Raw genomic sequence first — 26,292 nt, 5'->3', positions numbered from 1 at the left:
CCTTTGTCAAAGGCTGAATTCCTATGATCAAAAGCCATGACTTCCGAAATGATCGTCCTTGCTGTCGACTTCACCAAATCTACTTAGGAGTTCTAAAGCCAGTGACTCAACTGAAAAAAAAAAAAATTCTTTTCGATTAAAAATTTTTTTTTCTATCATCCTCTAGATGGTATGAATGCAAAGCTATTTCTACTGCCTACATTGTGGGGAAATCACCACGGACATTGGCAAGTTCGTAGAGGAAAACACCCTCAATTCGACTCCCCGAATTTAATCTTCCTTCAAGCATATAGATCCTACCGATCACTCTGCAATTTGTAACCAATTTGTTCCCTCGGTAACGTGGTGCAGATGTCTTTCCATGACAGCGCGCTGTACTTATCACACCGTTTTGATTTCCGCAAAGCATTCCGCGTTTACGTGGCCCCGTCTCTCATCGTTGCCACAGCGGGTCCCGCTAGGACGAAGGCCAGGGTTCTGGCCCCCGTGCTGCTGGCGGCCGAGCCGAGGGTCCTGCGGTTTCACGGCCCCGGGCGGTCACTCGGTTATTCGGAGCAAGATAGTCCTGGTGGTGGCAAAGTGCCAGCTCTGGATCCCAACCCCCAGCCCAGGATGGGGATGACTCTCAGGGAGCTGTTCCCGCTCTAGGTGCTGATAGCAAAGGTTTTTCTGTCAACCTTGCAGCACGGGCCTGAGAAACGGTTTTTTCGGGTGTGTGCGGGGCGTGCGTGTCTGCAGAGGGACCGCAGTGACCCGGAAGTGGTTCGAGCAGAGTGATGCTCACTCAGCAGGCTTTGATTCTTCAAGATCCTGAGTGGTGGTGGCACTGACTCTGGTCTAGTGGGGGGTCCTGGCAGGGGTGGGTCACCCCGGGACCGGACCGCGGTCTGTGCCACTTGCTTCCTGGTGAGGTTTTCTCTCTATCGGATGGAACAGGGTTGCCTTTCGGTCCTGTCATCCGTTGCGGCGTCTGCAAAACGGTCACATTCTCCCCCAGTTTCCAGCTCTGACTGTTTGCCTACTTATTGTATATTCTTTTGGTCTTTTCGGTGGGGGAATCCAAGGATTTATATAACCCAGCAATCAAGTTGGTCACTTAAAATAATAGTACATCTTGTCCAAGTCTAAAAATAAAATCTCCTGGTATGAGAAGACAAGCGGGGGGAATTGGGTACAGTCGGCGGAACAGATTTTACAGCCCGCTCAGCCGGGGCTCGCGCCCACTTTTCTTTTATCCCTGCTTGTCCCGGCATGGGCGGGAGTCAGAGCGCCTTCTGTTTGTCCTGATTAAAGTCAGCCTCCACCTTCCCCGGAGCCCAACTGCCCTTCTGGGGACACAGGCTGCATTCACCAGCAGCCGCTCTGCCCCAGCCCTTTGCAGATTTTATGAAAGGCGTTTTCACTTGGATTAAACAGGCGCTGTGTTTGTGTGTGGTGTGTGTGAAGGAGAAAATGAATCACTTCAACTTTGGGCAGAGATTTTAGGTGTTGTGTTTGTCCCTTGCAATTACATAAACACACCAGAACTCATTAAAAACAACAACAACAAAAAAAGTCCGGGGGGAGGGGAGCTTGTAGTGGGGAGCAGTCTAGCCCTTGGGATGATCTAAACAGTTTAGCACATTTTCCATACGTTCGACCTCAGAGAGGGTTGTGTTCAGTCCTCTCCCAGCAGAGTCTGAGTCCAAAGGAAAGTTTGAGGTTTTACATTTCTGTTTGTGGTACAGGAAAAGGCTTATGATCTGAGGGCTCGATCCAGTGAAATAACATCGCCTTCATGCACAGTTGCTTCGCAAGAAGGGCAGGGGTGGGAAGCAACCGTTCTGAGACGCTCAAGATTTGCTGGCAGCTGGAAAGGGCTTCTCTCCCTCCCTCCCTGCCGGGGGGGAGAAACAGCTCTAACGACGACTTACTTCGTACTTCTAACTCCTATTCAAATACTCCCCGCCCAGAAGCTGCCGGTGATCCCCGGGGCTTGTCGAGTGAGCTGAGCGGGCTGGGGCTCTCGGGCTCCCGGGGACTTTTCCCGGCTCAGCCTCCTCCTTGAAGCCCCGCGGCATGAGTTTGCAGAAGAGAATCTTCCCCCGCCGGGAGACCGGTAAGTGCAGCTTCTTCTCAGGGGGTCCCGGGGAGCTGGATACGGAGGGGTTGACTCTCCTGACATCCTCAGGGAGGGGTCCGCTGAGCATGATTTTGGTTACGCCGTATTGTGTGTGTGTGTGTGTGTGTGTGTGTGTGTGTGTGCGCGCGCGCGCGTGCACGTGTGTGGAGCAGGACACATCCCCGTCTGTCCGCGTTGTCTTTGCAGAGCCGGCTGGATGCTCAGTAGTCTGCTGGGCAGAGAGGAGAGGGGCGAAGGTATCGCAGCGCCCCTGCGCCCCCCCCCCCCCAGAAGAGGAGAGGGAGCCCTGACTGGTGCCCTCACTTCCTCTGTGAGCGTTGCTGGCAACCCTCAGGGAGCAGGGGCATCGGAGCAGTCCAGGTCCCCACCCGCTGAGCTCTGGTCCTAGCAGGAAACAGAACAGAAGGGGGAGCTCCTGGGTGTCTCTGGAGGAGCGGAGCAGGGGCCCCTCTGAGTCTTGCAGGGCTGGGCGCGGGGAGGGGAGAGGTGAGGCTGGGAGGGGCCTGAGCACCCTGGCCAGATTCCCTGCGTTGCTGCAGGTATAGATCCGATAGATGGTTTCTTTGACCACCTCCGTTTGCTCTGGAAACATGAATAAACAGGCACCAAGGGAAAGGATTTGAACCCCTCTGCTCAACTTTTAAAGTCAACACTGGCAAAACTTCAGTTCTGTTGTAACTTTGGCATCGGAGAGTAAACACATGGTTTTCTTTAAAAAGGGGAATGAGGCAAGTCAAAGGCACACTCTGACTGTTCCGGCTCCAGGAAGATATGGAAGATACGGCTGGAGCCCTGGGCTCCCTTGGTGAGGTTTCACTCAAGCGTCGCTGGGGTCTGAAGAGAGGCAGTGGCACGTAGGGACCAAGAGCCGGGCTGTGGGGTCCAGCCACCTGGGGTGCGGTCTTGGCGCTGAGGTGAACAGGCTAGTTGACTTGGGGCAGGGTGTGTAACCTCTCCAAGGCTCGCTTTCCTCCCCTGCGAAACGAGGGCCATGGATTCCTACCTCACAGGACTACAGAAGCAATAAAGGAGATAACGCCTGTGAAATGGCGCGAGCATCATATGCGTGATGCCCGGAACACGGGAGCGTCTGGATGCAGGCTCCTGCCCTATTGTGACACGGGAGCCCTCACAGAGCACCCAGGGCTTGGGGATAAAGGGAGAGCTCGAGGGCCAGGCCGCCATGCCTTCCCTCTCTTACAGCAAGTGGGCCAAGCCCTCAGAATGTCTCCCTTTGGCTGTGGACCATATGGATGCACTTACTGGGGAGTCTTCAAGAGCTGGGCTTGACCTGGTATTCAGTAGGTGCTCACAATTTGGTGAAACCATTTTATTTCTGGGGACGTCTTGCCACTTCCTGCATCGCCTTGTTTGGTTGGGTGTCCCGGTAAGAAAACAGAGATTTGCGTAGGAAGGTCATTGGGGAGTGTGCTTGGGGACACCACCTGTGAGGGGTAAGGGAGGCAGAACTGGCCAGAAGGAAAGCTGGGGGGTGGAAGGCATGGTGATCCACCGGATCCCACGGGTTCTGTACTCCCGCGATGACCCATCATTGCCTCCGGGCCACTCTACGGCCAGGGTACGACCTTGGATGAGGCGGCTGTCTTCAGCAAAGGATAGTTCTTGGAGAGAGACTCAGCTATGACCATCACGGGGGTGACCCTTCTTCAGCTGTGGGAAGGAGTGCCTCGGTCCTGGGTCTGGGCGCTTCTCTGGGGCACAGCCTACAACATCACTTCATAGTGATGATTAGGGGCGCCTGGGTGGCTCGGTTGGTTGAGCGTCCAACTTCAGCTCAGGTCATGAATTCGCAGTTCATGAGTTTGAGCCCCACGTCGGGCTCTCTGCTGACAGCTCGGAGCCTGGAGCCTGCTTCCGATTCTGTGTCTCCCTCACTCTCTGCCCCTCCCCTGCTCACGCTCTGTCTCTCTTTCTCTCTCTCAAAAAGAAATGTTAAAACAAACAAACAAACAAAAAAAATAGTGATGATTAAGTCCCCTTTTCTCTTGAGTTCTGCTATAGGATAACTGGGGATTAAATGCATCAGGCTCTGTCCAGTTAAACCCTTACACTGTAGCGTGACCCGGGAAAGCCCCTTCCCACGGTGGGGTCGCTTGTCCCCGTCTAGACGGCAGAGGGACTGACGGAGCAGCGTCGGCCTCGAGGAAGACTCCCAACTGTGCCGTTTCACACGTGCACGTTCTGAGCGTGTGACCTCGTGGCCGCTTGGATCCCCAACGGTAGGTCACGTGACGTCCTCCCCAGGCGCCTCGACGACTCCTGCTGGAAACGGAGCCCCAATTCCCCGGGGGCCCTCGGGACTCCCCGTGGCCAGCCGTCAGCAGGAGGGCTGGGCCTTGGAGACGCAGAGGGCAGCTCTGCATAGGGCTGGGAGCGTGGGGAGCAGGGGTCTGTGCTCCTTCTCCCCTGCAAGCTGGTGTTTCTCCCGAGGAAACAGTAGAACCACGTGAAGGGTCGCCATACTCCTTTGGTGGTTAAGAGCTGCATGGGGCTGCCCAGGACCACGCGGATGTACTGGGTCTGTTTCATCGCCCGCCTCGCCCCACCACCCACTTTCTACTTATTTTTCAATCCGCAAAGAATGAAGTCACTTTCTCGAACACTTGGAACTCATTTTCAGCCATTTATTTAGAGCATTCTAGGCACCGGGCTGGGCTCCGGGGACGGAGCGGGACACGCAAGATGAACGACACACGTGTGTAAATCTGACACGGGGTGCCGGGCGTCTTGGGTGCTCTGACGGGGAACTGACCTAGTGGGTGGGTCGGGGGGCTCCCCTGAGGCGGGGCTGTTCGAGCCGAGCTCTGAACGGGGGGGGGGGGGGCGGTTACGTGGGGGCAGGGGGAAGCAAGCTGTGGGTAAAGGGAACAGAACCTCGGAGGGCAGAGATGAGGGAGAACTGTCACAAATCTCACCAGCTAATGAGCCACTGTAAGCATTAAAAAAAATTTTTTCGGGGCTCCTGGGTGGCTGAGTCGGTTAAGCGTCCGACTTCGGCTCAGGTCGTGATCTCACGATCTGTGAGTTCGAGCCCCGCGTCGGGCTCCGTGCTGACAGCTCGGAGCCTGGAACCTCATTCAGATTCTGTGCCTCCCTCTCTCTCTCTCTGCCCCTCCCCCGTTCATGCTCTGTCTCTCTCTGTCTCAAAAATAAATAAACATTAAAAAAAAAATTTTTTTTTTAAAATTTTTCTTTTTTAAAGTTTAGAGAGAGGGAGAGAGAGCACGCGTGAGTCGGGGAGGGGCAGAAGGAGAGAGAACGAGAATGTCTAGCAGGCTCTACGCTCAGCGCGGGGGCGGGGGGCTGACACGGGACTCCACCCATGACCCCGGAGGCATGACCTGAGCTGAAACCAAGAGTCAGACGCTCAGCCGACTGAGCCACCAGGCGCCCCCGTGAGCGTCTTTAGTGTACCTCCGCCCGTCTGTGCTCTTTGCAGGGTTTAAGAAAACTGCTCAAGGGCACTTGTTAGCTCAGGAAATACAAGCTTTTGCTGGAGGGCAAGGCCTCGAGACCCTCCTCTGTGAGCATCAGACAGTCACCACGTTCCCCACACCTGGTGGCCGGCTTGCACAGCCCTGGGAGGCAAACACGGTTGTCTTTACTTTGCAGGAGAACAGAAGTGAGGCCCCGGGGGTGGGGGGCTTGTCCCCGCAGTGAGCGGCAAGGCAGAGTTGAACCCAGGCAGGTCTGTTTCATCCAAGAGCCCGAGGTTTTCGACGCTGCACTGTGACTGAGCAAGACCAAGGGTGACCCTCACACGTGCGCATGATTCCACTTGACCGTGGGGCTCGTCGGTTCCCGCAAGGGGAGCAGAACCCCCGCCTGAGGGCCTCAGAAACCCACATCAGATGGCTGTGCCACGACGGATTTAACCGTCCCCCAAATTACTGATTCTCCAGCCTGCTTTCCACTGTATTTCTTCCAAAGCAGGATGATGAGACCTGTTCAAACGTACAGAAGAGTGGAAAGAATTGTGCTCAATGAGCATACCCCGCTTTTAAATTCCAAAGTGACATTTTACTCTATTTGCCTTAACGCATGTCCATCCATCCCTCCATCCGTCTGTCCGTCCATACGCCCATCTTACTTTTTGGATGCATTTCCAAATAAGTTTCTTTTATGTTTGTTTATTTGTGAGAGAGAGAGAGAGAGACAGAGCACAAGCAGGGGAGGGGCAGAGAGAGAGGGAGACACAGAATCCGAAGCAGGTTCCAGGCTCCGAGCTGTCAGCACAGAGCCCCGCGCGGGGTTTGAACTCACGAACGTTAAGATCGTGACCTGAGCTGAAACCGAGAGTCAGCTGCTTAACCGACTGAGCCACCCAGGTGCCCCTTGAGCAACGTTTTTTTTTTTTTAGTGTTTATTTATTTTTGAAAGACAGAGAGAGACAGAGCACAAGCAGGGGAAGGGCAGAGAGAGGGAGACAGACTCTGAAGCGGGCTCCAGGCTCCGAGCCGTCAGCACAGAGCCCGACGCGGGGCTCGAACCCACGAACCGTGAGGTCAGGACCTGAGCCCAAGTCGGACGCTTAACCCACTGAGCCACCCGGGCGCGCCATAATTTCCAAATAAGTTTTAGGCATCACGACCCTTCACTTCTAAACGCTTCAGCACGTACGTAAATTAATCTGAGCGCAGTATTTGTTTATTCTCCTCTGAGGTAAAATGTACATACGCTGAAATGTGTGTACAGGAAGTACACCCTTGAATTAATTTTGAGAAATGGACATACCTGTGCGAGGCCGACTCTCAGCACGAGACACATCCACCCCAGAAAGCAGGAAGCTCACCCCCCCCCCCCCCCCCCGCAAGCCCCTTCTCAGTTGGGTTCCGCTGTTACCAATAATCTATCGTGTGTTGCTGAATTTAACAGTGCCTGCTTCGTCCTGCCCCAGCCCTCGGGTCCTTCGCCTTGCGGATGGCGCTGGGGCACTGAGGTGGCCTGGGGTGGGGGAAGGCAGTGATGCTCTTTGCTGAACCCGCACCACCCGTCAGGCGGTGAGCACATTTCTTCTTTAAGTCTTTTTTAAGAAAATATTTATCGTCACCTTAGCTAATGTATGGCGTGTGCCGTGTGCTCTTGGCTTCGGGACTGGGTTCCCGTGACTCATCGCTTACACACGACCCCCAGTGCTCATCCCAACAGGCGCCCTCCTCGGTGCCCATCACCCGTTTCCCCCTACCCCCCCCCCCCACCGACCCCCAGTTTGTTCTCTGTATTCAAGAGTCTCTTATGGTTTGCCTCCCTCTCTGTTCGAAACTATTTTTTCCCCTTCCCTCCCCCCATGAAAGGAAAACCCTTTCGCTAAGGGCAAGCCTGTAGCTCAGAAGGGGAGTGGCTTACCCAAGTCGCGCAGCCGGTTAGCATCAGCCCAGCCTGGTAAGAACCAGCCCCGGACTCCTGGGCCAGTGCTCGTTCAGTGCCCACTCCGGCCTCCCGAGCCTGGAGCGTGCACGCGCGTAGCTGGGCGTGCATCTGGTTCCGCTCTTCCGTCTCTGTCCGAGTTCTATCTGAGCGTATGCGTCTGCCCACAAAGACCTCTCTCTCCCTCTCTCCTCCCTGCCCTTTTCTTCCTCTGTCCCTCCCTCTCCTCCCCCTTTCTTCTCACAGCTGTTGGGCAGTTGCTCGGGGGACTGTAAGGGCTACAGAGAGGCGTAAGACTCAGTCCACAGCACGGAGAAGCTCACGCTTACTGGATGGGACGTGCAGGAGTGAGTCGGCGGGGAGTGCTTTGGGAGAACGGGAGGCCAGCTCCCGTTCTGGTGAGCTGGGAGGGGTGTCCGGGAGGGCTTCCTGGAGGAGGTGACTCTGAGCCAAACCTGGAAAACCCTACAAGAGCCGGCCAGGGGGCCGGCGCCTGCGAGTTGGAAGGGGCAGCGGGTGCGTGCGCGGAGGTGCGGAGGTGGGAGAAAGCAGCGGCGTCTGCAGGAACATCAGGCACGGGGGAGAGAGCCAGTGACCTTGGGCAGGGATTTGAAATTTTTGCGTATTGAGTCAGTCGTGTCATGATCATAACAAATGAAGAGAAGAAAGTGGGGATTTCTTCATCTTCACAGACGTCGCTTTCTGGTGCCAGGCAGGACGGGGCGCTCGTCAGATAGCTGTGCGGGCAGAAAGACAAAAGCAGAGAGCAGCCCCCTCGCTCCACTGGGGGAGGGGACAGGCACCCAGCCCGGGGGACCTCTGGCATCCTGTCAGAGAGGGACGAGACAGGGACTCCGCTGCTCCCACACCCTTGTGAGAGGCGACACCCGGAAGCGAACACAGAACACGCTGGTCCTGCCCAAGCCCTGCTGAGTGGACACGGTTGACCCCGGGGGCCCCGTGTGTCCTTCATTAATACCTGGCCTTCTTATGCGGCCAGGTGGAGAGGAGGCATGCGGTGCCAACAGTCCTAATCTGGGCCTTGGAAGCGCGGCTCGCCAGCCTGACCACTCCCTCCTGCTCTGGCGTTAACCCTTTCTAAGCCCGTGCCGTCCCGACCCGGGCTGACCCGTGGGGCAGGGATTTCCAGGTCGCTCAGCGGCCTTCCTCGGACACGCGCGGCCTGGACTTCGTTGTCAGATACCCTTGGGTTCAGATCCTGGCTCTGAGCCTTGGGAAAGCGGTTTTACCACCGCGCGTCCTCACTGTCCCTGCCCCGGGCAGGAAAACAGGGGCAACCAGCGGCCCCTGCCCTCCGGGCCGACCGCGGAGCCGGATTCCATGCTGACAGCGCCTGGCACGGCGTGTGTGCTCTGCGAGGGTGCCGCGCACAGGGTCTCGTCGTGCTGGTCAAGGCCGCGTCTCCGAGCGCTCTTTTCTCACGGGCTGTGGCTGTGGCTGGAAGCACGTGACTCCGCGGGTCCAACCCAAATGGTTATCAGAGCTCCGGGAAATGAACTCTCTTCCCTTGGAGGGCCCCACAGGGTCCCGGTCTGTGCCCTTCAAGGAGCTGGGACCGAGAGTGTCACTAGGTTTCTGAAGTTCCCTTTAAATCTGTACCTAATCAGATTCATCTGATTAAGAAAACGTCTGTGCGAGCTCTGTGTAGGCTCTAAAGCGCAAACAAATGTGGGAGCTCATTACATGGCATTAGTCACTTATTTATTCGTTCGGTTGTGGGTTGATTCATTCGGTAAATGTTTATTGAGACCTTCTGGGCCAGGCATGTCCCAGAGCCGGAGACCCTGCTGTGAACAAGAGTGACGGTTTCTGTTCGGGGCGCTTGTGCTCTGGAGGGGACACACTCTGTGCAGTTTTTCTGTTAACTTGAAGCTGCCTTAGGGGCGCCTGGGTGGCTCAGTCGGTTGAGCGTCCGACTCGGGCTCAGGTCATGATCTCTTTGCTCAGAACTTTGTAAGAACTGGCACATCTCCGGCAGTACAGTCGGAGGGGTCCGAGCGCCAAAGCCATCCCACGGCCGAGTGGGCCAGTCCCCAGGGAGGGGACTCCTCACCCGTCCCGGGACCATGCGCCTGGCCAGGGGCAGGAAGCCTGCTTCAGGGCCCACGGTCTCCGCTCCTGGACCCTGGGGTTGAGTTTTGGGGTGTGCGAATAACTACCAAAACGTGGAGGCTGGGAGGGAGAGGTCCCACCCGGGGAAGTCAAGAGGACCGCTCGTGTGGGGCCTGGGGATTCCCGGTCGGTCCTCAGGTAGTGACCCCAAGCAGGAAGCAGGAGCAGGAGTTCCTAACTGAGAAGCCCCAAGGCTGGCGACGTGGGTCTGGGGGTTTTCGACACGTGGGTGGCCGGCACGCTGGGGGGACTGGCCCTGATCACACAGCGTGTCCGCGGTGCGTGGAGCGAAGGTACTTCCTGGGGGGCTGGGCGGGTAACAGGAAATCCGGTGCTCGCCGGGGTCTACCAGCTGTCTGCAGGTGCCGGCCGGTCTTTCCGTAGCTGCAAACGGGGACGGGTGCGCGTGTGCACGCGAAAGCGTGTACGCGTGTCAGGGTGTGCGTGTGCAGGTGTCCGGGGGCGATTCCACGGAGGTGAACTTTGGGTCTGGTGCTCAGGGGAGACTGAAACGCACATGAGTGATGGGAGGCGCACGCGCGGGGTGTCTATGGGGGGCTTCCTCTCCCGTCGCCCCACCGCTCAGGGACTCTGTGCCCTGAGCCCTCAGTCCCGTGGGGCAGATGAGCGAACGAAAGCTGAGCCGCGACCAAGATCCCGTCGTGAGGCCTCGGGGGCTCCCCGGCCTGCTCCCCGCTCCCTTCCCACGGGCACGCGGGGAGCCGGCCCACGGGGTGTCAGGCCGCGGAGGGAAGCCCGTCCTTTGCCTGGAGGGGGTCCTGGGGGGCACAGGCGCCGTGCGGTTTCCACCTTGAGGTGCAAAGCACCCTGGGTCAGTAAGGGTCTGGGCGCGATGTCCCCTACACTTCGGAACGAATTCGCTTTCTGATAGTCAAGGAAGGCGGGCCATCTGTTAGGAGGGGAAGGCAGGGGCTGGATTCAGGCCTGGTGTAGGAAGAAAGCTGTGGGGTCTGCGAAGGGTGAAGCGACCTCCAGAGGCGGTGGGGGGGGGGACTCCGTCGGTCCCAGCCTTGCTGCCGGATTGAGACAGTCCCAGAATCTGGACCCTGGAGGCTGGACCCGAGCCCCGGCTGCGCTGTCCCCCCTCCCACCCACCCTCAAGGAAAGGGGAGAGTCTGTGCCTGCTGACCGAGGCCTACATTTTCTGCTCTTGAGAATTTCCTCTGCGGCCCTCCAGACTCAGCCCTGCGACACGGGACGGTCCCCCACACCCACTGACAAAGACAGCTTTGTCTCCAGTGCGTCTCCTTGTGACCGTGGGCCTGGCTGCCGGGCAGTGGCTGGACCTCTGCAGCCCCACATGGAATTGCAGGGGCCTCCTACGGGCGCCCACAGCCTCGTTGGAGCCCCCAGGAAGCCCTGAAGGGCTTGTTGATGGGCGCTTGGAGCGCATTCCATTTTTCAGAAGACAGGGCCCCACAGAAGCCCCAGCCCGGCACATGCCAAGCGTCCACGAGGCTGTGCTTAGGGGACACACGTGGGAAGCTCTTCAGGGGGCAGATGGGCTGAATGCCACCCTTAGATTAAGCTCTCTGAGGGGACATGCGGGGGTGGGGGGAAGCACCCCGGTCACAAGGCAATCATCCCGACGGGGGAAACAGAGGCGCCTTGTCCCTGTTTGCTGGGGCCCTTGACGCGCTCCTATACGTCAGGTCCTTGGCTCTCCAAGTCGAACCACCTGGAGGGCTTGCCGAAACAGAGGGCCAGGCCCCGCCTGCCCAGGTCCTGAGTCAGGAGCCTCAGAAACTGCATTTCTACGGGCGCCTGGGCGGCTCAGTCGGTTAAATGTCCGATTTCGGCACAGGTCGTGATCTCCTGCTTCACGGGTTCGAGCCCCGCGTCGGGCTCTGTGCTGATGCCTCGCAGCCTGGAGCCCGCTTCGGACTCTGTGTCTCCCTCTCTCTCTCTGCCCCTACCCCACTCACGTTCTGTCTGTCTGTCCGTCTCTCTCTCTCTCAAAGGTAAATAAACAGTTAAAGGAAACGTGCATTTCTAGCAGATGGTGCTAACACCGTTGGCTTGGGGGCCAGACTCTGAGAACCAGTTTTTACTCTAGGGACAGAGAGGCAGTGTGGTGCCATAGAAAGAGCGTGGGCTTTGGTGCTGGGCGGATCGGGATTAGACTCCAGGCTGGGTGACCTCAGGGAAGTTGCCGGACTCTGGCGAGCCAGGGATGATGGGCTATGACCCAAGGTCACCAGGTCTGCGCCTAGCAGGTGCTCAACGAATTTTTGTGCAGTGATTTTTAAGACGGGTATGATAACATTGGCTGGACTGGTGGCAGGTCGTGGGAGCCGACGTTTGCGTAAAGCTAGCAGCGTGTCAGGCCCGAGGAGGCCTGCTGGGGATCGGGGGTTCTGGGCGGGGCCACCCCCTCCCGGTGTTCCCCGCAGCCCAGCAGATGGTGGCCTTTGTTCCGGGACTCAGCTTCCCAGCGCTGGCAGCCTCCCTTTCGGACCAAGGCTTTTCACGGGGAGAAATCAGATGGCTCAGGTCGGGAGTCTCTAAGCAAACCTGCGCCAGGCTGGACGCGTTCGCCCTGAGTCACCTGTCCAGAGCAGGTGGCGAGGGCAGCGTCCGACTCAGAGCATCCCAGCCGGCGGCGGGGCCTGGGATGGGACCCGCAGAGCGGCCTCTGGGTGAGGACGGAAGTCTTTTTCCCATCCTCCGCCGGCTCTGACCCAGGCTGGGGCCCCAGGCTGTCCCGGGGAAATGGTGCCTTCACCTCTGCCGGGGAGCCGGAGAGAAAACTGAGGGAGGTGGATGCCCTGGGCACCGCGTGCAGGGAGGTAGGTGGGCCCAGGTGAGTGACGGTCCCTCCGCCGGCCGCTCTGACCGGGAGGCTGGCCCCTCTGACGGGTGTGGGGAGGCTCTTGGTTGCTGGAACTTGACGTCATCTTTGGAAGCTGTGCTGGGGTGGAGGCAGGAGCAGAAGCCAGAAGAATCTTAGGGTGGGAGTCGTGAGCCACCACGGGGCGCAGTGAGTGAGGAGGAAGCCGCGTCGGAGCTTGTGGGGAGGGGACGGGCGGGTGACCTCCTGCGTCTGCTGTGCTTGTCCTGCGTCCCTGGGGCTTCTGGTTCTGGGACATCCGACCGGCGGCCGAGACCCCACCCTCGGTGCGGGACACGGGGACACCAGGGGAGGCCTCCAGGCTGCCGGCCAGCTTCCTCCTCCCCGGATGCATGGGAGCCGACGGGTGTCTCTGACCTTGACCGGGGTGGGGAGGGCAGCGTCTCTGCGTGTCAGCCACGCCGGTGTCGTGGGCGGGCTCCCACCACTAATTCCCCACCTTGCTTGGGTCCCAGGGTGGGCGACCCTTCGGCTGAGGAACGTGCTTGTCTCTGCCGGAGAATGCGGTCCCCGCAGATGCCCTGGCGCTCTGTGGACACAGGGAGGCGTCCCCCCTCCTTCTCGTTCCCGGCGGAGCCCCTCAAAGGCGGCACCTTTGTCCCTGGAGCCCAGCTCCGGGCCAGCCCGGGGAGCCGCTGTCCGTGGGCTCCTGTCCTTCCTCTTGGCGCCTGGGAAGGAGAGGAGAGGTCCACTCTTCTCCTCCGTTCGCCCTCTCGTCCTGCTTGTCCTGTGGTTGGGTGGCCGTCAGCATTTACGACCGCCGTGGAGGGTCCCTCCTACCCTCCGCACCTGACAAGGACAGGAGCTGGCAGGGGTGGGGGAGCAGGTGCCCCCTGCTGTCTGTTGGCTTATTCAGCCCCAGTGGTGCTCATCGGTGATACTCAGTCTGCCAGGCGCTTCCTGCCCCAGGTGCTGCCTTAAAGCCTTTGCACGTGGCATCTTGTATGAGCCTCTCGGCACCACCCCCCCTTCGGTCCTGTGTCCCCAGAACAGAGAGGTGAGGCCACTTGCCCAGGATCTCTCGTCTAGAAAGGGGCACTCCGGATCCTCACCCCAGCCCGAATCGCACATCTACACCCGTCATTGCTCCACGGCTCGGCAAATGTCTGCATTTCCTAATCGCCAAGATTTATCTTTCCTGGGTAGAAGGTTGGGTTATAATTGCCAAGAGCAGGTGTTTGCTGGCTCTTTCCATGCATGGGAACCTTTCCGGAATTGAAATCTTTCCTGAGAACTCATTATAAACCGTCAAAAGCCGAATTGCTCAGGCGGGGGGGTGGGGGGCAGGGGTGTGGGACCCGTCCTTTGCCAGCCTCCCGCATCCCTTTCTGGGGGGGCCAGCAGTGGCCCCAGCGTTTGGGGGTGAGGCGGGGAGGGTGCGCTCGGAAAAGAAATCCACTCACCAGCCGGATGGGGTCCTGGCTCCCAACTGACTCTTCAGTTTCATCAGCCCGAATTGGCGATTCGGTCCTTTGCTCCCAGCTCACACCCCCGGGCTCCAGGGCCACCAAGAGATCTGCTCTGATGGGAGGACAGGAGGGTCTTTTAAATCTTTCTGCCTCTGTACATGTTGTTCTCTGGACATGAAGTGCTTTCTCTGGAACCTCCTGCCTTCCTTTCTCCGGGTGGAAAACCCTCATCCGGCTTTCCAGCCTCAGCTCACGGGCTGATTCCTCGGTGAGGCCATTTATCAAGTCACTTCAGACTGTGGCCCTCGATTGAAACCCGTATGATTAAACTCCCCACGCTGGGAATATTCTCCGTTCACACGTCCGTCTTCTCCAACGGGCCGTAAAAGATCGTGTCTTCCCCCTCGACACCCATCAGTGCCTGGCACACGGTGAATCTCCGGGAACGACCTGTGGCCCAAATAAGTGAATACCAACATCACCACAGCCTTAACTGTAACCAACAGTAGCTGGCATTGGCACTGTCCCCGTGGGCCGGTGACAGATTTTCACACGGAAGACTTTTTTTTTTTTTTGGATCCCGAGACCCAGATCGGTGCGGAGAGGACCACGCTCGCGTACACGGGCACAGAAATATCCAGTGAGGGTATGATGGTTCTGAGAGCTTCGGGTGCGGTCAAGAAGGCAGCCAGCAATAGGAATTTGTTTCAAGTTCTTCTCTCGGCTTCCAGCTGGAAGAAGGACAGCTGAACATCGGTCCTGTACGCCAGGCAAGGTTGCCCACGTGTGGTGGCAACGCTGAGGGTCCCTGCAGCCAAGACTGCAGAGCAGAGAAGGGGCCAAGCAGGACTCGTGGGCTGCCGGGAGCCGCTCTGCTGGCCACCCGTGGAGATGCTGGAGGACAGGGTGCACACGGGTGTGGAGCTCGGGGCTGACGGCGCCCCAGGGGCTGGGCCCACCCCGGGCGGGGATCTGCGCAGGAGCTGTCCTCGCTGCGGGGGGGGGGGGGGGGACAGCCGGCGCCGGGGCGCGCTCCCTGTGGCCCGCCGCAGCAGGCGAGGCGAGGCTAGAGCAAACACGGGCCCCTTCCTCTTCCTTCCACGTGGAAGACACAGGGGATTTGAGGGTCCGTCCCGGCTCCTGAATCGGAGTAAGGACAAGCAGGTGTGAAATGGGAGCCCCAGGGGCCCAGAAGAACAGAACGAAGCGAGAAATCAGAGCAAGCTCCCCCCGTAGGAAGCGGCTGTGGGAAATCCGGGAACACTTGAGACGCCCAATCGCCTTCCGTATTATCTGTGTTCGTGCTTTGTCGCACCGTAGTAAGGGTGGTGTTTCACGAAACTCTTGCCATAGATACATGTATTTATGTACATAATAGATTTACGTCTGTCAACATTTGCATACAGACACGTCTTACGGGTGTTTACGTGGTATGTACCATGAGGTAAAATGTAAACTCTTACGGTGAGGGAAGATTTACAGAGTTTCGAGAAACAGTGGGTGGGATTTGGGAGGGAGATGCTTAGGGAGAGTGTCCTAAGCCGCAAATATTCCCGATGTTGCCTTCCAACCCGGTGGCCTCGTCCCCCTCGCCCGAGGCGGGGACCCCGGACTAAGTCGGCTACGGGTTCGCGTCTTTCTGTTCTTGCCTTTTCTTAAATGGGTCAGGAGATCTGGAGCAGCAGGGAGCCTGGGCGGGTGGGTAGGCCCCCGGCCCCCGGCCCCCGTGCCTTTGCTCGCTCTCTGAGTGTGCGCGCTAGCCAGTTCCAGCCCCTGGAGCAGGAGGCCCCCCTCCCCAGGCGCGTCCTGGGCTACGCGCTTCGCACCCCCTGTGCAAAGAGGAAACGCAGATAATACGACTACTGTGTGTGCCCGTGTGTGTGTGCGTGTGTGTGCCTGCTCACGTGTGCGTTGAGAGAAAGAGAAATAATCCTGAGAGGATATATAATCTCTTACCAAAATGCAAACCCAAACCAGTCACCTTACACACACACGTGCGCACACACACACACACACACACACACACACACTGGCAGCTGTAGGACCACAAAGTCTGGAAAGTTCTTGCAGGCAAAAGACTCCGTGACGACGTAGAGCTGTGGGTGGTTTTGCAGCCCTCTGCGTCTCCTGCCTGGAGATGGCTGATGTCAATCTCACGCCGTTGCAGTCGGTTCCCCTGGAAGGGGCCTCGGTTGTTCACTCGAGCAAGTAGCTCGGACTCTGGGTTTGTTCATTTAAAATGTTTGCGTTGTTCCTGTCTTTTATCTTTCTCCCTCCTTAGATCGAAACGAAGTAAGGTGCACCCATTTATTACTGATTTATCGTATTGCCGCTTTGTATTTTAGTTTTTTACAAAATGGGCTTTTGATAAAAATGTTCTGGTCAGTAAAATGCACGGTGACTGGTTTTCCCCCATCCCCTGGCCTGTTCTTCAGAGACCATCCTGATGACAGTTTGGTGAGGACTCTGAATTTTTCTATTTCCGAACACACGCATGTACACACACACACACACACACACACACACACACACACACACGCTGTGTAGCACAGAAAGATCTACCTCATTCTTCTCCACACCTGCAGAGTACCCCATGTCTCTTCACACTCACCCACAATAGAACACAAATACGCACGGACAACCCACCAGACTTGTGCCAGGCCTGGGGTTGCTAAGTGTTTCCCATTAGAGGTTGTCCAGGAGAAGTTACTGCACAGAGTCTATGAGGCTCTATGTGGATACATACATCTCTGAAGTTCCAAAGAGAGACTGCGGATTCTTTGGAAATGTGTGCACCACGTTGAAAACACTGAGTCACATCACACATGGGCTCACAAAATAAACCTCAGTAAATTCCAACGAATAAAAAATGTCCGGGACGCATCCTGTGGCCACGATGCAATTAAACTGGAATTTTCTATTCAAAAAATTATAAGAGAAACAAGGCTAAATCTTGGGAATTCGACCATAAGAAATTAACAATGACCACAGCGACCTTCAGAAGAAACTGGAAATCACACCTGCAATTATAGACCATTTAAAAAAATAACAATTAGAGCACCATATTTCAAAATTCGTGGGGTTGTGGCCCCAGAGGTATTCAGAGGAGAATTTCTAGCTTTAAATAATAATGATGATGATGCCACTAGCGGCAATGACAAATAGTCAATAAATTGTATTAAGGAATTTACATCCAGTGGGATTTACATCCAGTATTTTATTATTTTGTTTTATTTACTTTATTTTATTTTATTATTTTGTTTAATTTATTTTATTTTATTTATTTTATTCCATTTTATTTTATTTATTTTATTTTGTTTTATTTATTTTATTTTATTTATTTTTTATTTTATTTATTTTATTTATTTTTTATTTTATTATTTTGTTTTATTTATTTGATTTGATTTGATTGATTTGATTTATTCGATTTGATTTCTTTGATTTGATTTCTTTGATTTTATTTCTTTGATTTTATTTTATTATTTTGTTTTATTTATTAATATTTGATTTTATTTATTTTATTTGGTTTTATTATTTTGTTTTATGTATTTTATTTTATTATTTTGTTTTATTTATTTTATTCCATTTTATTTATTTTATTTTATTTATTTTATTTTGTTTTATTTATTTCCTTTTACTTATTTTATTTTATATTATTTATTTTATTTTTACATGCGAGATCTTGCCAGTTATGAGATAAATATGTAAGATTCATAACTTACATATAAGTAACCATTTTACAAATGGTTCTGTTCAAAAAAGAAACAAAAGGGCTGGGGAAATAACATAATCAGAGACATTTAGAACCTATATAAAGAAGAATATAAAATTTGTTTGAAGGTTTGAAAAGAAAATCTGAGCAAATATTAAAAAAAAAAAGACAAAATAATTAAGAACGGTTCTTGGTCCTCCCTAAATTTGTCTGTAAATCCAAGGAAATCTTCATAAAAACTTCAACCAGACATTTTAGAACCTGAGGGAATCATTGTGAGGTTCCCCAGAACTGCTTGTTGACAAAAATCAGCCATAAATTTCAATTTTGTTCCTCCAAATAGGAACCTTTATTTTTCTGGTTTTAAGTCTGATACATGATGGCTGTAAAAGGAAATAAGCCCTAGGAAATTAGTTAAACACAAAGGAAAGGCTGTCTGTGTATCCCATCCCCCAGCACTTTATGCACCTTCCAAAACAAAAAAGTTATTAACAGTTCAGTGTTCACTAATCCAAGTCCATTTCTGTAAATAAACCTAGTCTCGAGGCCTATTTTATGGTGTTTCTTTATATCGGAACATATGGCGGACCTCTTTCCACGTCCACCTATGGAGATTTGTCGTAGCCGTCTTACTGGGTGGGAATGTTCTGGAAAGTGTCTAACATGGTCTCTCACTCATGGACTTTAGGTTGTTTCCACTGTTTTACTTTTTTTGAGTGATTTGGGTTTTGTTTTTTTTTTTTTTTTTGGTCCATACTCTATGTCAGGCATTAAGCTAGGTAGTACCTCTTGGAGGTATTTTCTTTGGGGCTCTGGGTGGTTAGCATGGTCGTCCCTGCTCCACAGGCCGTCGGCTAAGCTGCAAAGATGTTGAACACCGGGCTTGAGGCTGCACAGGTGAGCGGCACACTGGGTGTGCAAACTAAGGTGGCCTGTGGGTCCCAGCCCTCAGCTGGTACATTTGTGCTCCTGCCTGTCCCTCTGGCCAATGACAAACACCATCGTGTGTGGCTTTGTGCCGCTGGCTACCCGCTTCAGGTGCAACAGCATTTCCTGGGTGTGTCCCTGTTTGAAGCCCTGTTCCAGGCACCTGGATTTAATGGGGGAGTAGACCTTAGCCAATCCCATCCAAAGAGTGACCGGTGGATGTGCCTTTCTTGAATGTATCTAGATCCTTCTTGAGATTACTTATATCTTCAGCCTTTACCACGTTACAAGGAATACACACTCAGAGGGAAAGTCCTGTCTTGCTTTGTCCGTTGTCTTAGAGGCCTGGGTCTTGGGGAGGGCATCCTGATGACCCCACTTGTGCCCACACATGGATGAATAAGACGGCCTTCCAGGCTGCTGGAAGGTGAAGGGCTTCTCTTGGGTCTTACACATGTTCTAGGCTCTTCCAGCAAAGCAGGTTCCGGAATATCTGTGTGGGGGTGGGGGGAGAACCTGCTGTGAGCTCCATGTCACTATGACGTTAGTCAGCTACATGGGGTCCTTCATTCTGTGGTCCTAGGTGGGATGTTATTAGTCAAGGTTCTCCAGAGCAACAGAACCAATGGGTGGGTGGGTGGATGGATGGATGGATGAATGGATAGATAATGGAAGGATCGATGGAAGGAAGGATGGATGGATGGGTAGATGATGGATGGATGCATGGATAGGTGGATGGATGGATGGACAGACAGAGGGATGGATGGACAGATGGATGGATGGATGGATGGATGATGGAAGGATGGATGGATGAATGGATAGATGATGGAAGGATAGATGGAAGGAATGATAGATGGATGGATGGATGGATGGATGGATAGGTGGATAGATGGATGCATGGGTAGGTGGATGGATGGATGAACAGATGGATGGATGGACGGATGGATGGATGGATGGATGGATAGATGATGGAAGGATGGATGGAAGGAAGGATGGATGGATGCATGCATGCATGGATAGGTGGATGGATGGATGCATGGATAGGTGGATGGATGGATGGACAGACGGATGGATGGACAGATAGACAGACGGACAGATGGATGGATGGATAGGTAAAGGGATGGATGGATGGATGGATGGATGGTTGGATGGATAGATGATGGAAGGATGGATGGAAGGAAGGATGGATGGATGGGTGGATGGATGGATGGATGCATGGATAGGTGGATGGATGGATGGACAGATAGATGGATGGATGGATGATGGAAGGATAGATGGAAGGAATGATGGATGGATGGACAGATGGATGGATGGATAGATGATGGAAGGATGGATGGAAGGAAGGACGGATGGATGGATGGATGGACAGATGGAAGGAAGGATGGATGGATGGATGGATGGATGGATGGAAGAATGGATGGATGGATGGATAGATGGATGGATGGATAGGTGGATGGATGGACGGCTGGAAGGATGGATGGATGGATGGATGGATGGATGATGGAAGGATAGATGGAAGGAATGATGGATGGATGGACAGATGGATGGATGGATAGATGATGGAAGGATCGATGGAAGGAAGGATGGATGGATGCATGCATGCATGGATAGGTGGATGGATGGATGCATGGATAGGTGGATGGATGGATGGACAGACGGATGGATGGACAGATAGACAGACGGACAGATGGATGGATGGATAGGTAAAGGGATGGATGGATGGATGGATGGATGGTTGGATGGATAGATGATGGAAGGATGGATGGAAGGAAGGATGGATGGATGGGTGGATGGATGGATGGATGCATGGATAGGTGGATGGATGGATGGACAGATAGATGGATGGATGGATGATGGAAGGATAGATGGAAGGAATGATGGATGGATGGACAGATGGATGGATGGATAGATGATGGAAGGATGGATGGAAGGAAGGATGGATGGATGCATGCATGCATGGATAGGTGGATGGATGGACAGACGGATGGATGGATGGATGGATGGAAGGAAGGACGGATGGATGGATGGATGGACAGATGGAAGGAAGGATGGATGGATGGATGGATGGATGGATGGATGGAAGAATGGATGGATGGATGGATAGATGGATGGATGGATAGGTGGATGGATGGACGGCTGGAAGGATGGATGGATGGATGGATGGATGGATGGATGGAAGGATGGATGGAAGGAAGGATGGATGGATAGGTGGATGGATGGACGGCTGGAAGGACGGATGGATGGATGGATGGTTGAATGGATGGATGGATGGATGGGTGGAGAGATAGATAGATAGATAGGTAGATAGATAGTTGATACAGAGAGATAGATGAGAAAGACAGATTAAGAAAGAGATGTATTCTGAGGGGTTGGCCCACATGATTATGGAGACTGAGAAGTCCCACGATCTGCCACCCACAAGCTGGAGGCCCAGGAGAGCCGGGGGTGTAGTCCAGTCCAAGCCCACGGCCCCTGAGAACCAGGCAGCCAGTGGTGTAAGCCCTGGTCTGAGTCCAAAGGCTCAAGAACCAGAAGTATGGACGTCCCATGTCCGAGGAGAAGAGGGACGTCTGAGGTCCTGTAGAGCAGCATTGCCTTCCTCTGCCTTTTGTTCCCTTCAGGCCCCCGAGGAACTGGATGACGCCCACCTGTTTTACTCTGTCTCTGATTCAAATGCTCATCTCTTCCGGAAACACCCTCACAGACACACCCACAAATAATGTTTTACCAGCTGCATGGGCGTCCCTTACCCCACTTGGGCTGACACATAAAGTTCACCAGCATCCATTTGGCCTTGGACTGGCGTAGGGAAGCTTCGTTGGAAGGGACCTTCGAGATGCTCACCTACCACTAATTCATTCACCGAACGTGCCGATGCCTACACCCGGCCAAGCCCCAGCAGAGCTCCGGGGGCATGGTATTAGGGAGCCATCCCCTCCAGCAGGTGACAGTGGCGGGGGTGAATGAGCACAGGTGTAGAACCTGCTCACTGCCACCGGCTGGGAAACGGGCCCAGAGGTGCCTTGCTCTCTGTCCAGTCCCGTGCCCTCCCCGTGCCCCCCACACCCACAACGGGTCCCAGCCACAGGCCGGAAAGAGAAGGACCATAAATGTCTCCTCCCCGCCCCCCCCCCCATCTTATCTCTGAGTCATTCTTCAATTCAAGACAGAAAATACCCCCCGGGCCAGAGTGACCACACTTTAAAAATTGCCTTTGATAGAAGACACTGTCGGGGAATTCAGAAATTCGAAACACATTTAGTCAACTAGTTCCCCTTTCTCCATATGGTGATTTACCCTCACAAAGTCCTCCAGTGAATTCAGTGTATTTTCACCAGATGGAGACACTGTGGCCTTTCGTCCAGTAAGTTAGCTGTGCCCAGCGTAGTGACAGACGCGTCATGATTTTCAACAAGTGTTTGCTGAATGGAACAAACGGGAAGGAAGGAAGGGAGGAAGGGAGGGAGGGAAGGAGGGCTGACCCTGCTCCCCAGCACCGTCTAGAAGTTTTTCAAACTCCTTTAAAGGAGGAACTAGCCATTTCTTTGCACGTTGGCTCTAACCTTTTGGCTTTGCTCTTTTCAAAAAACACATATTTTAATGTTTATTTATTTTTGAGAGAGAGAGAGAGAGAGAGAGAGAGGGAGAGGGGGACACAGAATCCGAAGCAGGATCCAGGCTCCAAGCTGTCAGCACACAGCCCGGTGCGGGGCTTGAACTCACAGACCGTGAGACCGTGACCTGAGCTGAAGTTGGACACTCGACAGACTGAGCCACCCAGGTGCCCCTGGCTTTGCATTTTCTATAGGGATGACGGTGCAGTCGCTGTTGGCCGAAGGGCCGCTGAGAACGTGATGCTGTGTCAGTCCTTACCCTGCCTGGGGGCACCCTGCCTTGGTGGGGGGGGGGCTTCTGTGGAAGATGTAAGGGAGGAGCTAGTGCCATCACGGTTGAGAGGGAGAGGCCTTCAGGGAGCAGGAGAACCCTTTCCTGGGGCAAAGCCAGATCTTCTGGGTTCTTCTTCCGGAAGTGAAAGCAGCTGGTCCCATTAGCATAGCCATGCTGGAAACCTCTGCGCTTCCCCAGGAAGCCTCTGGAAGAGACTCCTAACGTCGTCTTATGGAGGACTCACTAGGGGCAGGGAAAACCCCACAAGAGCCCGGCAAGTGCTCCCGGAGCCTGGGGCCAAATCAGAGAGGGCACGTCCGTCCATCCTGGAAGAACTCTGGACGTGTTGCTTGCACTGGGGAAGGCATGGGCTTGTCCCCGAGCTCTGCCGACATTTGGTCCCATTGGGAGCAGCAGCTGGTCCCCGTGTCCTGAGTGCAGTTACCGAGGCTAAGAGGAACCATGTGACCGCAGCACTGTGTTTCCAATTATTCTCTCTCCCTTCTTTCTCCCTCGGTCCCTCGCTGCCAGGCCTAGGGGGAAGGCAGTCTCCCACAGAAGTCCAATTCTGGCCGCTTCACTACAACCCTTTGCAATGATTCCCTCCCTGTTTTATATTTTCCATAAAAACAAAGCTCGTTTTGAAAACCGTCTGTGCTCTGGACCAAAGGGCTCCCCCCACTTGCCCCCAGCACATCGCCAGCCTCCCATCCCATGGCCACGGCCACCTCACACGAGAGCGAAGGCTGCAGAGGGTCACGGTTCCCTCTGGAAAAGTTTATTTTTAAAAACTGACGGTACTCGTGTGTCACTCCTGCAAATGGTCCGCCGGGACCAGCACAGATTCCACCGAGGAGTCTGAGCCGTCTGCTCTCCTAAATCCCACAGGCAGCCAGCTTTTCCACCCGCTGAGTGAAACACACAGCCTTTCACCTGGTCCCGAAGTCCCTAGATGTCTGTGTCCTGGAAAGTGCATGGCGGGTGAGCTTATGGTGGGTTGGGGGAGAATGTGGACGGGAAGAGAATTGGGTTTGCACCCTAAGAATCCATGCGGGTGGTGACAAAGCTCGGTGGGAAAAAAACGCACAGGCTTTTATGCCAGAGCCCGGCGCCGGAGGGGAGAGTTTCGGTTTGACTGCGGATGACTGGCTCCTCTCCTAGGCTTGGGGTGGGATAAAAGACGTTTGGAGAAGCCTCTTGGTCCCTGGATGTCACTGCTTTCCTTTTAGTCTCAGAGAGAAGAACAACCATTCCAGGAGGAGTTTTTTCTTTTAGGCAAAAAGAGAAGTCTATTAATTTGTGTAAGTAAACAGATAGGATAGCATCAGGCATGGCTGGATCCAGGTGCTCATAGTATATCATTTGAATTCTTCCCTCTTGCTCACTCTTGCTCTTTCTCTCTGTCCTCCTTCCTTCCTCTCTTCTTGTCCCCCAACCTCTGTGAGTTCTGGACTTTCTGTGTTGGCTCAACTCTCGGCAGCTCTACTCACGCAGTGGCCCTCAGTAACTCCGTGTTTATACCCTCCCTGTTTAGTACAGTGCAAGTCCAGAAGGCTCTTTAACACAAAGCTTTGATTATCCTTCGGCCTTTCAAATGCTTGATGGACCAGGGCTGCCTATGAGAAACACACACACACACACACACACACACACACACACACACACACAACCTCCTCCTCCATGAGGCCCAGGTGGATTGTGGGGAGTCCTAATAAAGTCAAACAAAATGCAAAGGAGTTTGGTCATAAGGATATAAATACTTACCGCAAGGTTTGCATTGCGAGTTGCTAGTTCTGGGAAGTTGAACTGACAGAATGGAAGGAGCTCCTGTTTCTGGGGGCCGGTGGCCGGAAGGACAGCATCTTCCACTGGGACTCGAAAGGTGCCGTCTGGAAGTAAAGAGAGGGGGGGAAACCCCACTAAACAGCTTGAATTCTATGCATCCTTCAGCCAACAGATCTGAGCGTTGAACTTCTGGTCCCAGTAATTCCCTCGCGAAACGAAGCAGGTTCCAGGCCAGCAGACTGTGCCCTCTGGACCCGGGTTCGTGACTTTGGGCCACGTCGGTTGCAGAACTGATACAGCGAGAGTTCCCGCGGTTTCAGGGGAAGGAAGCAGACTGTGGGCTGGGGGCTCACAGGGAGGTGAGTGTTAGGACAGAAAGTGCAGAGTGGGAAACGTCTGTTCAGGAAGATAAGAAGCGATAATATTCCACCGCCACCGTGGTGCCGAGGATAACCGGGGACCCTCACAAATCTGTTAGGATAGTAGGTCTCCTGTTTAGTATCCTCACCTGAGCAAAAGACAGAGGAAGAAAAAGAGAGGCTGTGGGTCGACAGGCAGTTTTTCAAAGGCAGAAACGACCTGGCTGTGTTCGCACGCTGCTGCTGGAGACCCGGCACGGAGGAGACATCGGGTGACCTGCCCGTGACAGTCCCACTGCCTGGTTTTGGTCCTGCTCTCACCGAGTCCTAGCTGCGTGATCTTGAGAGAGTGACTTAACCTCTCTGTGCCTCCACCCGCTGCGGGAGGGGGGTCCAGGGAACGGACGGTGGGCCAGCCTCCCGAGGCGGGCGGAGGTCCCGCTGCCGAGGGCGTGTAGGCAGTGGATGGATGGGGGCAAAGGCATTTGTAGACGGTAGAAAGTCGTGGGCATCGCTCACTGGCAGCTTCTACGTTTCCGTGAAACGGCAGGCGACCTTATCTGTTCGTGACAGGGAGTGAGGGACTCTAGTCATTGTTGACGAGGGTTTACCATCAGGCTGACTCTGGAAACGGCCGGAGCCGGGGGTCTGGGGGGCAGCCGCACGTGTCTCACAGCCCCGGGCTGCTCAGGAGAGGGGGTGTCCCCTGCAGGGCTCGGGATGCTGCGGCCAGGATGGGGGTCAGCAACGGTCTGGCTCTGAGGTCTCTATCGCTTAAAATAGAAGGATCCGTGGGGCGCCTGGGGGGGCTTAGTCGGTTGAGCCTCCGACTTCGGCTCAGGTCATGATCTTGTGGCGCGTGGGTTCGAGCCCCGCGTCGGGCTCTGCGCCAACGGCTCGGAGCCTGGGAGCCCGCTTGGGATTCTGTGTCTCCCTCTCTCTCTGCCCCTCCCCTGCTCATGCTCTGTCTTTCAATAATAAATAAATGTTGAACAAAAAAGAAAGAAAGAAGGATGCAGAGCACAGGGCTTTGAGATCCTGGCACGAGGGTGCGAGACGGAATGCGCCTGTGTTGAGTTGACCTATACTCCAGCCTCCAGAGCAATCTTCCCCGGATGCATTCTTCCGTCCGCTTTAATTCACTGCTGTGGGTTGCTAGAAATGGCTGGTGAATAACTCAGTACAATTAAAAGGCTAATACAGAAAACAGTCCATTTGTGCCAGTTGGGTGTCGGACAACAGCCGTCTTTGAAGAGCGACCCCTCTGCGGGGGCTCTGAAAGGCTTGTATTCAGCGAAAGCGTGCACGGTCTCTGCTTTTCCTTACTGGATGCTGGCTGTGCGCCGAACAGCGGGGGCACAGCACGCTGCTCTGGCGACAGCTCCGCTCTGTGGCTTGGACCCGAGTCGGGACCTGTTCGGATGGATGGACCCCTTTGGCCACCTGCCTCCCGGAAACTGAAGCCCGCGGGAGGCGCCTCCTTGGCCAAGCTGAGCCAGGCCGGGCCGAGACAGACGTGTTGACCGATGGCGCAAAAGAAGCTGGTGCCTGGCCCGTCAGGCTGTGAGGTGGGGGGCGGAGGGGGGGGGGCGCTGACGGAGCTGGAGCCCTGGCGGGGGAAGGGCACGTTGGTTTGCCAGGTGCCTGCTGCCTGCGAGGCCCCGACCCTTCCCTCGCACTACCTTCTTTGACGCTCA

At 54.7% G+C, this 26,292-nt stretch overlaps 1 protein-coding gene across 6 annotated transcripts in view; it reads left to right on the top strand.

Moving 5' to 3' along the window:
- Nucleotides 1–1,626: 1,626 nt before the first annotated feature.
- The window catches only part of IL16 (interleukin 16), a 97,262-nt gene continuing 72,596 nt past the window's right edge, over nt 1,627–26,292 (top strand). For 2 of the 6 annotated variants that reach the window (XM_086711729.1, XM_086711728.1), the window contains exon 1: nt 1,627–2,098. In XM_086711729.1, coding sequence (XP_086567855.1) covers nt 2,059–2,098 — 40 coding nt within the window. In that variant the 5' untranslated portion in view covers nt 1,627–2,058. Of the gene's footprint in view, nt 2,099–12,174; nt 12,468–26,292 lie in introns of those variants that run through there. The other 4 variants (XM_086711732.1, XM_086711733.1, XM_086711731.1 and 1 more) reach the window with 4 other exon arrangements.

Source organism: Puma concolor, chromosome B3, assembly GCF_028749965.1.
Source record: "Puma concolor isolate L17-30 chromosome B3, mPumCon1.1.hap2, whole genome shotgun sequence".
NCBI lineage: Eukaryota > Metazoa > Chordata > Mammalia > Carnivora > Felidae > Puma > Puma concolor.
Note: the sequence above shows the minus strand (reverse complement) of the source record. Positions and strands in the feature narration are given on the sequence as shown.